This window comes from Netta rufina (genome assembly GCF_964035555.1).
Source record: "Netta rufina genome assembly, chromosome: 7".
NCBI lineage: Eukaryota > Metazoa > Chordata > Aves > Anseriformes > Anatidae > Netta > Netta rufina.
The window spans coordinates 18,256,961-18,269,196 of record NC_140130.1 but is presented as its reverse complement, the minus strand read 5'-3'; the positions used below and the strand labels follow the sequence as shown (position 1 = coordinate 18,269,196).

General features: G+C 41.1%; 1 protein-coding gene across 2 annotated transcripts in view; it reads left to right on the top strand.

The window, feature by feature from the left end:
- Positions 1–12,236, top strand: part of ALOX5 (arachidonate 5-lipoxygenase) — a 29,979-nt gene that overhangs the window by 3,624 nt on the left and 14,119 nt on the right. For both annotated transcript variants that reach the window (XM_084289923.1, XM_084289922.1), the window contains exons 2-5: positions 3,863–4,061; positions 5,879–5,960; positions 7,775–7,897; positions 9,875–9,981. In XM_084289923.1, the coding sequence (XP_084146049.1) occupies positions 3,863–4,061; positions 5,879–5,960; positions 7,775–7,897; positions 9,875–9,981 (511 nt within the window). The remainder of the gene's footprint in view (positions 1–3,862; positions 4,062–5,878; positions 5,961–7,774; positions 7,898–9,874; positions 9,982–12,236) is intronic.

Below are 12,236 nucleotides of genomic sequence, written 5' to 3'. Positions count from 1 at the left end.
AGCAATTCTGATCCAGATGTAGTTTACTATTGCTCTATAGGTTATTGCATTAGTCTTGATGTGTTTAAATTCCTTTTGCAGTAATGAACACAAGCTATTTGCGTAGCTTTGTGGTTTCATTGGGTCTGTGTCTCTGAAAGGTGGTTACTTCCAGCTCTGGACTACCAAATGCAACAGGATTGTGTTGAAATTGAAAAGAGAATTAATTTTGTGTTGTAATTGTGTAAAGAGGTGCATGAGCAGGAAGTGACCAAGTTTGAGATAAATGGTATGATAGCCTGAGACTAGCGGCTCTTTTGCAAGGTGCTGTCTGGTCTTAGAAAAGGCATACGGAATTGCAGAAACACTGACTCAATGCGAAACCTGAGCCTGGTGAAAAGTTTGTTGTTACAAGCTTAGGGTCACTCCTCTTATTGAGAAAATGAGAAGTTGCAGGGAAATGAACCTGAATTAGAAACAGTACGAGTACTGCATTCTGGAAAGAAGATTTGAAGAATGGGAAATAATCTGAGCCTATTACCTATGTTTTCTAGGCATCATCCAGAATTGCTTGTGTCGATCAACAAGTGAAGCTGAGAATGTTGGACAAGGGGAGATAGGCAAAGATCAGGGTGATAGTTGCAATCCTCATTTGTGGGAGGAAGGCATCTCCATCCATTTAGCCCAGGAGCACAGGTCTTGCAGTCACAAATCACCATAGCGGTGGCTCAAGTCACTGTTACGGTGATTTCTGAGAAAAGCTGCTTAACTTTTTTCAGTCTCCACATCTGGTTCAAAATCTTGAATCATCAAGGGAATGGATTTACCTGTACACATTATGTTTCTAGCTGGTCTGGGACAGTGTGTGTGGGAGGGGTGAAAGGGCTCAAGATCCAGCAACATAAGCATTCAAAATGTTTAGGATAAGTTTATTATCTCTACTAAAAGAACTGTTTCTGTTCTGCTGGGATATGCAAGAAGAAAGAGAGGCATCATTTTAATATGCTGACTGAAGTCTTAGCTCTGGGATTTTCATCTCTCAGCTCCAGTCCTGGCAGGCAAGCTGTCGTTCCAAGCTTGCCAAGGACTGCCATGCTGTTTGTGAAGCACAGTTCCCCTGTTTGCTATCACCTTGTTTGCATGGGTGCACTGTTGACAAAAACATTGCAAATTCTGATTTAAGACATGATAAACCTGCTTTTAAAAGAAACTGTTTGATATCTTTAGCTTTAGTAGGAAAGGGGGAATATAGCTCAAACTGAGATTAGTCTGTTAAGTCTCAGCATATCAAAATGCATGATGCTGATACTAATTTTAAATATTGGAGCTTAAAGTGAAATTAGGCTATGTATTAGAAGAAATTCATTATATTTGTTGGTTTGAAGCAACTTCATAGGAGTTGTAGTGTAGCAATCTGGCTTGAACAGTTTCGAAGCTTATCAAAGAACATCTTTTGGGGAAGACAGACAGACAGTCTTTCATTGTCTGCAGCTTGGACTTCAAAACCTAAAGGGTTTGGATATTTATTTTTCTCTCATTGCTGTGAATCAATTAGATGTGATGAACTTTATGAAAGCTGGTAGTTTCATGTAGCAAGTTGTGAGAGAACTAAAGTCTGTCATCCCAAATTTTTGGTGGACAGATAGATGTCTTCATCCTGAAGTGATTATCACAGATAGTTATTGATGCACAGCTCACAGAAAAGGGTACTTGGCATCAATAATGTGGGAAACTTGGGTTTGAATGAGAAAGAGAAGGATACTGAGGGGTCCTTCTTAGCCTGCGTGTTCTTCTAACTGTATGAGTGCTTTCATACTTTCATAAACTTTCATACTCTTACTTTCATAAGAGTTGAAATAACAGGTACCATCTGGAGACATTTACAAATTATTATTATTATTTTTTTTCCCTGTCTGGAATTTAATCTTGCTTCACTTTTCGGTTTTGGTCCTTATGTGAAATAGCTGCCTTTTTTTTTTTTTTTTTAAGCAAATAAGACAGTAATAGTGGGTATATATCAAATGCCTGGAGAGAGCTTAGAAAGTCCTCCTGAAAAGAGCAAGTAGAACACGGTGTCTAGGCAGAGAGCCAAATGATAAAGCACATGCAGGCAGGTGAATGCCTAAAGACCCTGCAGCTTATAGAGAAAGAGTAGCTCACCCTTTCGATATCAGCAACTGATTTGTTTCTAAGATTATTGTCGGCATTTAGAAAACACATGACAGAATGCAGTCTCTACTTGTAACCACATTATGCTTAGCAGATCATTGCACAGAGTGGGGTTTGGCTGCTGCCCTCCTGACTGCTGTAGCCAATTCTGCTTTGCTACAATGAGCACTTGGCTGCTCCTATTTGCCCTTAGCTGTTTATGCTGTTGGAAAGTGAGAGTCAATTTTCATTCTCCAGAACTACCTAGTACCATGTGGTTCCTTACTGGTCATACTGGAAATGATAACTCATTTCTTTCTGTTCTGGTAGTTCAAGTGCTACCAGAACTACAGTTTGCTCGGTGCTGTCCCTGCATGCAGTAAAAGACTGCATCTCATGGGTGGACTGAAGCACCTGTCTTTGGGATAAGAGTTCACCATCCTAAATACACTAGGCCAATTAGTGAGGCGCTTAATCCTCATTCATCACAGCCATTGCTCTGGGTTGTAGGTGCTTAGCATGGGCAAGAAGTGCTGAGGGGAGCAGCACGTTCACAACCAGCTTTCTCCCAGGCCTGGTCATGCTGCAACACTGAAAGTAGCATTGTGGGAAAGAGGATTTTCACAGTAAACTGGTGCCTGACCTCGGCGGGTATTTTGCTTTGTCTGGGTGACTGCTTCTCTGTGGTCCTCAGTGAACGCACCTCAGTAGCTAGAGCACTTGGCTGCTTAGGTTTGCTATTGCACATGGTCACAAATATACACTTTCTGGCAAGGCTGAGCAAGGTGTCTTGCCTTTCCTAGCAAGGCCTGTAGAGACAGGACCACGGTTTCTGGAGCCTGTCCCCGTAGGCAGCTGGTGAGGACACAGCTGAATGGGGAGGCGTGTGCAGCCCAAGCCTTCGGTACCCACTCAGTGGAAAGCTCCTGTGATCCTTAGGATGGCAAAGGACTAACCAAACTAGCTACTATGCCACTCTGAGTTCTCTACTTATTGCGGTAGTTGAGCCTTTGAGCTAACTCTAAACTAAGGAACTAAGCCATGTTTCCACATGCTGACTTGTTTTCTGTGAAAGACTGAGTGCCTGAAGATCCTGAAGTACATACAGAGCTAGATGGGGTTCTTGTGAACCTTGCTTTCAGTTAGCTGCTTATATTCCTTCGTGAATCTGAGTGATACAGACAGAAAATGCATCATTGTCCTCATTTTTAAAATGGAGAACGGAAGCAGACCAGCCACAAGAAGCAAGAGGCAAAAGGAATTCAGGTGATCTGGGTGCTGTCCTGAGTCTGAAACCCATCTGAATAATACACACTGATCTTTTGATTCTTAGTCCAATGTCTTGGTCTCATGATCATCCTTCCAGTCCAGTTGTATGAATAGATTTGCCCAACCAATGTCTCTTTTGGCTATTGCTAGGGTAGTAGCAAATGCTTTCATGGTCTGTAGATTTTTCTCAGACTTGCAAACAGTTGAAGGAGTAATACCATTTTTGCTTTGCATGCAAAATGTTTCTTTATTTCTGGAGTGCTCTGCATGTTATTTGTTCTTTTATTCATCTTTCTATTGCATTTCAGTTCTATAATGGCCCTTCCTTTTCTCAACCAGTGGAAGTGAGAAAGTTCTGTTGTACCCATGCCATAGCAGGCCACTGGGAAGGCCAGGTATGCTTGTGTAGTGCTGGTTGTGCTCCCTGTGTACGCAGTGGACCATTGACTGTATTTCTGCTCTGTAGGTTGACTCCTATGATGTGACAGTGGAAGAAGACCTTGGAGAAATTCAGCTAATAAAAATTGAGAAACGAAAATACTGGTACCAAGACGATTGGTACCTTAAGTATGTCACTGTAAAAACACCACTGGGTGATTATCTGGAATTTCCATGTTACCGTTGGATTACAGATGAAAAAGAGATTGTCCTTCGAGATGGAAGAGGTGAGCACCTTAAGAAACCAGATTTTCTATGGAGTTCCCAGAATTCTCCCACTGCTCATTCCTTTTTCCCACTGTACCTCCCAGTCTTCTCTATCATGTGGAGAACCATTGCCAGAACCCTTCTGCATCCTAGGGAATGGGCAGTCCCTGCTGACAAGCACCACTTTCTTTGTCAGGCTGGACACTGGCGGTTGAGTTGGATGTTTTGGGAAACACATGCAAGGGAGCGCTCTTTCCTTTGCTCAATACGCTGGGCTTGAAATTGAAGGCTGACCCTAATGCCAAATTTTTGTCTGTTCCACATCTCTGTAGCCCTTTTGAGCTAGTATAATTGATGTCCCATCTTTGTTTCATGGTAAGCCCCTAAATGGCCCATGATTAATTGATTGGAAATTGTCTCATTTTCCTGAGAGTAAAATAAAATCCCAAAGTAGGTTGTTCAGCAGGTGCAAGGACTGACAGGAAACAACAGCTCCACTTTTTGCTCCTTCTCTTTGCATGTTATCAAGTCCAGGAGAAAGCAGGGTGAGATAGATATGGCTGCTGAAAGTAGCAGAGACTGACTGAGAGAAGTGTTACAGCACTTCTGTGCTGTGTTCAAAGTAGCCTGCTGGTCCTGAAATTTGTGTTTTAACAGTCTTCGATTACCCACTTACTGTGATCAGGGTTGGGGCAGGTTTTTTTCACTGGTGTTTCCTTGTTCCCCTCTGTGTTTTCCTAGTATCTGTTGCTGTAGAAGGCTGCAGCATGAATGCCTGAAAACAGCTGACAATATACGAAGCGATTGAAATAAATGCTTGTCTTCCCATTAATCTGTTGGCTGTCTGGTCAGACATGCTGCGTGCTGAAAAACTGTGTTTAAAGCCTTTTGTCATGTCATGACAACTATGTGTCAGTTTCCTTATTTTTGTTCTTCGGGGGGGACTTTCCATACTTCATAGTTTGATTTATAGCAACTGCAACCTTTCCATAAAAAAGCAGCTTTTCATGGCATTTGGAGTATGGTGAGGTAGAGGACAAAATCAAGTGAAACCCTGTAACTTAAACACAACCAGCTGGAAATTGTTAGCCATATGTGTTAACAATTACATTACCTCTGAAGTGTCCAACCCCAAATACCTATTTCCGTGGAACTCCTAGGGCTTTATCTGCCTTTTCATTTGCATATGTAAAGCAAGCCATATACCTTGCCCTTTCTCCTGATCACTAAGGAAGTCTCTGTTATTTAGTATTATAGTGAATATGTGGCCAGAAGAGCAAGCTGTCAGGGAACGAAGCCTCCCTGGTTTTCTTTCTGTTTTCATAGCACAAAAATGTGCTCATTGCCCCAAGCTGGTCAAGGAGAGTACAGTGTAAGGAGAGAGGGTAGGACATGTTTCCCAGTGTTGTTTTTTAACTTAGAAGATTTGCTAGAATAATATTGTGGTTGTGATTTCTTTGATCAGTGAAAACACCCTTACATGCTGAAATATGAAATTAATTCCCATGATCCTATTCAGACCATTTAACACCAGATAAGTGCAGCAAGTGTCTATGTTAGGAATCCAGATTTTATATAGAGTTAAGACAGATGTTCTTAGCTTATCCAAATTTCCTGCCTCTTGGAGGCACCCAGTTAGGAGCTTATCTCCTTCCACAGACTGTGTAGGGACCTGCATTTCTACTTGAGGTACTCAATTGGATCATGTGAGCATTTACAGAAACTTTGTAAAAGTATAGGTCAAAAGTTTGAAGGTTTGGAAACATTGCTATCCTCCTCAAGACCTGCATGGGAATAGAGAAACCTCATAACCCTGTCTTTTTTCCCTGGTTCACAGCAAAGCTCCCTCGGGATGATAAGACCCAGATTCTCAAGCAGCACAGACGTAAAGAGCTTGAGAACCGTCAAAAAACATATCGGTGAGTCTCTCATAGCTCCCCAGAAAGTCCAGGGCCTCTTCCCATCAGGTGTCAGGGGTTGGAAGATCATCATATTCCTCTAAATATTGAATTGCTGGGTAAAAAAAAATAAAAATAAAAAAAAAAAATGTATTGCATGTTCGCCATTTATGCTTTTTTTACATTAGATGGAATTCGTGTAAATGACGGCCATGCTGCTGCAAGTGGCGTTACGAGATACTTGAATCCCAGATAAGCCTGTCTGGAAGATTTAAGCTGGAATTCAATGGTACAGTCTCTACATGTGTACAGCCTCTGACCTGCAGTTGTTCTTTCAAGAATGGTCAAAGACAGATTTAATTTGCATTTTGCAAGCCGTACTCCAGTTTTGGAATATCATCTAAGCATGTCATCTCTTAGCAGAACTTCCTTGGCTGCTCTAGCAAGTTAGTTTTAATTGCTTCTTACACAAGGTGCAGTGGAAGATCTGGCCCTGTTTGAGTGGTCTGGAATGTGCCTTCAAAACACAGTTGTATGACCCACCTCTATACTGTCATGGACCTTCCTAATCAAGAGAAGGTCACAACAAAAAAATGCTATCTTTTATCAGTGGGCAATTCCAGAAGATATGCGTTTCCTTTCTGTGGAAACATACTCTCTGTTAAAAGAACAAAAGTTTCTCTCACTTGCCCCTCCTTATCAGTAGAGAATAACACTGGGTCCATTCAGAATTGCTGGATTGAGGTTTGGCATATGTGTTGTTTATATCATTTGACTAAGAAAAGATCTTGAACACAAATGATGGGAAACAGCAGAGGAAAAGCTAGATCAAAAAGATGGGTGGCACAAAATGTTATTTATGTATGCAAAAAGGAAGGCAAAACCACTTTTAATTCCAGGAAAATAGCGATTTGCAGTTCATGTGCATTAACTGACAGTGCCCAATGCAGTCTGTGTGCAGAAGGAGGTTTGGAAATATCATCAAAACCTTCTTTACAAATTGCCCTGCTTTCTTTTGAAGTAAAAATGGGGCACAGTGCAAGATCCTACATTGCCAAAAATGAGTGCCATGAAGGTGAGGCTTTTCTGAGGAGCTGAGGCAAGACTGTGTGTATCTCTGGTAGAGTTGCCTTTTGGAGGAAACTAAATACATGTCTGAGTACGTTAGATGCTAGTAATTTCACAGTATTTTTGGCAAATTTAGGGCAGATAATATTCCTGCTTAGTGATTTCTGCAGTGCCAGTTGGGTAAAGCACCATTTTTATCTTATGGAGGTAGCTGTCTGAGCATGCCTTTGGTCAGCAGAGACTTGTGGTGCAAGTCAGTTACAACCCCTGTGTGTTTCTGTGTCTGTCTTCCTGTGTCTTTCCACTATACAAATACAATTAACAAAACCTTAACACATCACTGCTTACTCGAACTCTCAGGTTATTCATTATTCATTTCACACTGTTAGGCTGTATTTTGTGAGGCTAATGTGATCAAACAGTGTGCATTACACAGCCGTCTTTCTTTCTGCCCCCTCCCCTCTCAATAAATTTGTAGCTACTGACATTTTCAACCAAATGTGACAGGTGTTTGGAAATATCACAGATAATAAGATACTTTGGGTTTTGTGAAAGTAGGTGGCCAAGTAGATGCCTTCTATTGTACTTCAGGTTTCTGTAGGTTACTGGTGAGTATTAATGTAGTGTAAGTCACTATTTTTGTCCCAAATGAGTCTGCTGCAATTTTTCTTTATAGCTGAGTCACAGAAGCAGTGCAGGTGAATGAATGATACAGCTCTCATGCTGGTAAGGTTATGTAGTTAATCCAATCTCTCTTGTTTTCTCAGCTGGAAGGAGTGGCATCCTGGCTTTCCACTGAGCATTGATGCCCATTCTCACAGTGAACTGCCCCGTGACATCCAGTTTGACAATGAGAAAGGAATTGACTTCGTCCTGAACTACTCTAAAGCGTAAGTATCTGTGGAATTTTGCAAAAACTTTTTTAGTGCAGGATAAGGATGTGTTCACCTTCTATGTTTCATTGAATCTCAAAATTGCATTCTTTTCTCACAGCTGGACCTGCAGTCAAATAAAATAGGAGAAAAAAAAAATGAAGGAAAAATTGTCTTGTTTTAAATCAATTTTTTAGGCTTTTCACTCTTGGAACTGCCTATGCCTCTGCATTCTTGCTAGACTGTTTTGGGTGTAGACAGGGGGAGGAAAGGCTCTGATGAAATGCACAGGAAGAAGAGTCATTGTCATGTTCTACCTTAGGCATCTAACTTAGTGATCAGTGTCACCCACTGAAGATATTCTCTCCTCTGGCTATTTGGGAAAATTAGGCCTTTCAGTCAGATACCAAAAGATGGTATCAGGGTACCCTTGACACCCGGCTGAAGAAAAACTGTTCGCAGCAGCTCCTCACTTAGATGATGATAGGTGTGGTTAGCCACATGGGAGTGTGTTCTGCCTGTGGCAATAGTCACGACCCACCCACTTGCACGTCTCATGTCATTGAAAATGGAGTCCAGACTATTGGATGAGCCTGAAAAATCCCACTGAACTCTTTGAAATAATACAGAGTTAATGAGGAAAATAGGAGCCCTTTGGCCTCTGAGTCTACTTTGGAGCTGTCTCCCAAGGCCAAGCTGCATCATGCTGTATCAAATGGTGAGGTAGCCTGTGGTGAGACCAGGCTGCTCTAAGATCACCTATAATTTCTACATCTGTGATTCTGATAATGTGCTGGTCCTGCCGTGTTTTGGAAAGATGTGCCTCCCAGGACATCAGATGGGGGCTTTGACGTCAAGCATAGGTCAATAAGAGAAGTAGGGAGCTTAACAGCACATCTAGCCTCCTTCCCTACCAGTCTGCAACATATTGTCAGAGATCCTGACTCAAAGCCAAGTAAAACTTGCAAAACATTTAACAGAGTGCGGGGACTTTTGTTGTTGTTTTTGTCTTTGGCTGTAAGGGCACATAACTGTGAAATAGAAATCTGAAGCTTTATTGTAGATAGCCAGCCATTCTGGAGAATTGGTATTACACAAAAGACATTTTCCCAAGGAACAGCAATGTTCTTGACTGGCACGTTTGGTTGAAAATCTACACTTACGTTTTTGGCTGGGTAGACTGAAAAGCTCTGGGGAATTAGTTTGATAGTTCCTATCTAGCTACCCTGTTGTGCTCTGGGGGCTTAGGATAGCTATCTGCACAACTGAGGTGAAGGCATGGGGTCTTCCTTTAGTTTGGATGCAGTAGGAAGGAAGACAGAGGTGTGTTTGAAAACCCAAGGGCAGGCACAGTGGAACAGTGGACGAGGGTACAAGCTTAAGGAACAATGTGAGAGTTGTGAGAGTTATATGGAAATAGGGAGTAGTGGAAAAGAGGAGGGAAAATTCCGTTTCTTGGGACATGCAAAACTGAACTTAGAAAGAAAGAAATATAGCTGGGAGATTCCTTCGTCTGTTGCAGGGTTGGACCTTCAGATGCTGTTGGCAGTGTATAATTCTTTAGATTTGCAGAGTATTAATCATGTGCAGGTGGGGCTAATTCTGAAGGCTTCAGGTACTTATATGACCTACACTACCAGCAAGCAGAGACCCTCACCCAGGTTTTTTGCCCTCTTCAGCCATTTCTAATGCAGTTCATTTTAGTGTTTCCTCAGTCTTAGTGTACTGTTTATAACTCCAGGCTTCTGGAGTTGTTCATCCGTCAAATTCTGTTTGGGAGGATTTCCTGTGACGCTGTGGTCTTTCTTTGCTCTGTTATCTTCCCTACCAATCTTTGTGCAGTGAATGTGCTTTTCTTTGCACATTTGAAGTGTTAGTGGAAAGTCAACCTTATTCTATATCCACTATCATCTAATCAAAATAAGTTCTTTCTATTTAATAACAACAAGTTTAGCATTTATGTAGCATTTATTCAGGACTTTGTTTTGTTTTTAGAATGGAGAATCTTTATATCAACCGGTTTATGCACATGTTCCAGTCCTCCTGGAGTGACTTCGCGGATTTTGAGAAGATCTTTGTGAGAATCAGCAACACAATCTCTGGTGGGTTTACCAGCATTTGCTTGTGTTTGCGTCGTCAAATGACTAATTTGTTGTCGAGAATATATCTGATTAGGATGGAAGTGGCTGATCTACACTTCTGTTCTCACATTATTTATCGTAAACAGACTCTAATGTTAGACTGCTGATCATAGTAACAGCCTGAAAGACCAAAAGATGAAGTTACTGTAGAATCATGGAGCTGTTTGGGTTGGAAGGGACCTTAAAGGTCATCCAGTTTCAAGCCCCACCCCGCCACGGGCAGAGACGCCTCCCACTAGATCAGGTTGCCCAAAGCCCAATCCAACCTGGCCTTGAACACTTCCAGGGATGGGGCATCCACAACTTCTCTAATTTATGATGTCATACAAGCTAGAACTGCTGGGGATTGCTCAGTGATGTTCTCTGTCCTAAGTTATACCAGAGAGAATATAAATGATTGTAGATATATAAATATATCCAAAAAATATATAAATGAAACGGGGGGAAAAAAAAGGAGATAAAATAGTCTCTTCTGGCTTTTAGAAACTTATTTTTCAGATCTGTGCAAGTCCCATTGAACGAATTTTCAAATGTATTTAGCATTTAAACCTGAAGATAGTTTAGTGGGGTTTTCAGAGCATATTAAGGCCTTTTTGAAAGTTTGCTTACATATCTCCCATTTCAGCCACCTAAACACATGAAAAATCTGCCAAGAGCTCTGTTTGGAAATGTTCTTCAGTAAAAGTTAGTGCTAGGATTAGCCCTCTGGCCTCTTGCATAGTCCAAATTAAAGCCTGTTACCTAACATCCCAGCCATTTGCCTGGTCCTGGTTATGCTTCTGCTAAAGCTCCTGGCTCCTCATGCCATTTCCGACATGGGGAGGTTACCACTGCCTCAGTTCTGCTGTAGCTCCCCTCTGTCAGTTCTCGTAGGCCATCTGCACCAGTTATAAGGTGCAACTCAAATGCTTTTTGTGGTAAGTTGTTCCTAACAGGGGTCGTTTTGACAGAACTTGTTCTAAGCATGAAAATGCATGCCATCAGTCCAGCAGGTCTGGGGATGGGTTGTGCAGAGCTGAGAATGACCTCGGAGCTGTAGCTTTTTTACCTGGTTCTGCTGCAGACAAAATAGGACATCAGACCACAACCAGAGGAACCATAATTCTTACTGGAAATTAGTGCAAGTTAGTGCTTAAAAAGGCTTGTGGCATCTACCCCAAATGTTACCTCTTTTAAAAAATGTGTCAGAATTACTGGTGCATACTGCATTAAATGTGGCACTGCATTTACCATTTCATGCTGGCATCTTCTTACTAGAAAAAAACAAAACTGTAAGAGCCTGAGTTTCACTTTTGTATTCATGCTTATTTGGTTTCTGGAGTATCTTTGGTACTGCTAAATCTTCCACTGATGTAGTATTCAGATACAAAGAGAAAATTCTTCTTTTCTTTAATCCTTCTCAGTATGAAATCTTAGCAGTTATTTGAAAGCTGAGTAGAAGTATTGCAGACAGAATGGGCAGATGGTGTCACTTCTGTAAAGCAGGGCTGGGATGCCTTTGATTTGTGAGCCAAACCCAACCTGATACTATGGCTGGCGGTTATATCACTTGGTTTTATTTTACTGTGATACTGGATATAATAGGTAAACAGATACTATTCAGTAGTTCCTGTGTGGCTCCTCAAGTGCATGTAAGTGGTCTGTTCTGACTCTGCAAAAGAATATACTTTTCCCTCCTCCTCTGAAGTATTTCCTCTCTTCAGGCTGGCTAAGGACCAGTTAACAAAAATAGGAGGAATTTCTACAGTTTCAGGTATAAAATAAAGCACACAAGGAGTCCAGAGCTATTAAAAGCTAATTACAGGAATTTGTTACGTTTAATAAGATTGCTTCCTAAAATACTTCTAACACAAGGCTTAGATATAATTTATATTTAATTTAATTGATAATATTTCCATGTCCCTGAGGAATACTCCAATTCTGCCAGTTTTAAATTTTTAAGAATCAGTCTCAATTATATTAATGTAACCAAATCTCATTATTTGCAAGCCATACACAGCCAGAAACAGGTTCAAGACGTTTTTTAGTCATGCAGTTTCTGTCCAAGGAGATGAGTCATTTTTTACTCCCTATAGACTTCAGATACAGCTCCAAACCCACTGTGCAGTTGACAGAGATGATGTAAATATAAACTTTAAGTAAACTCAACTTTTCTTCCTCTGTTAGAAAAAAAAAAAAAAAAAAAAAAAATTTTTTTTAATCATCACTGCATTCCT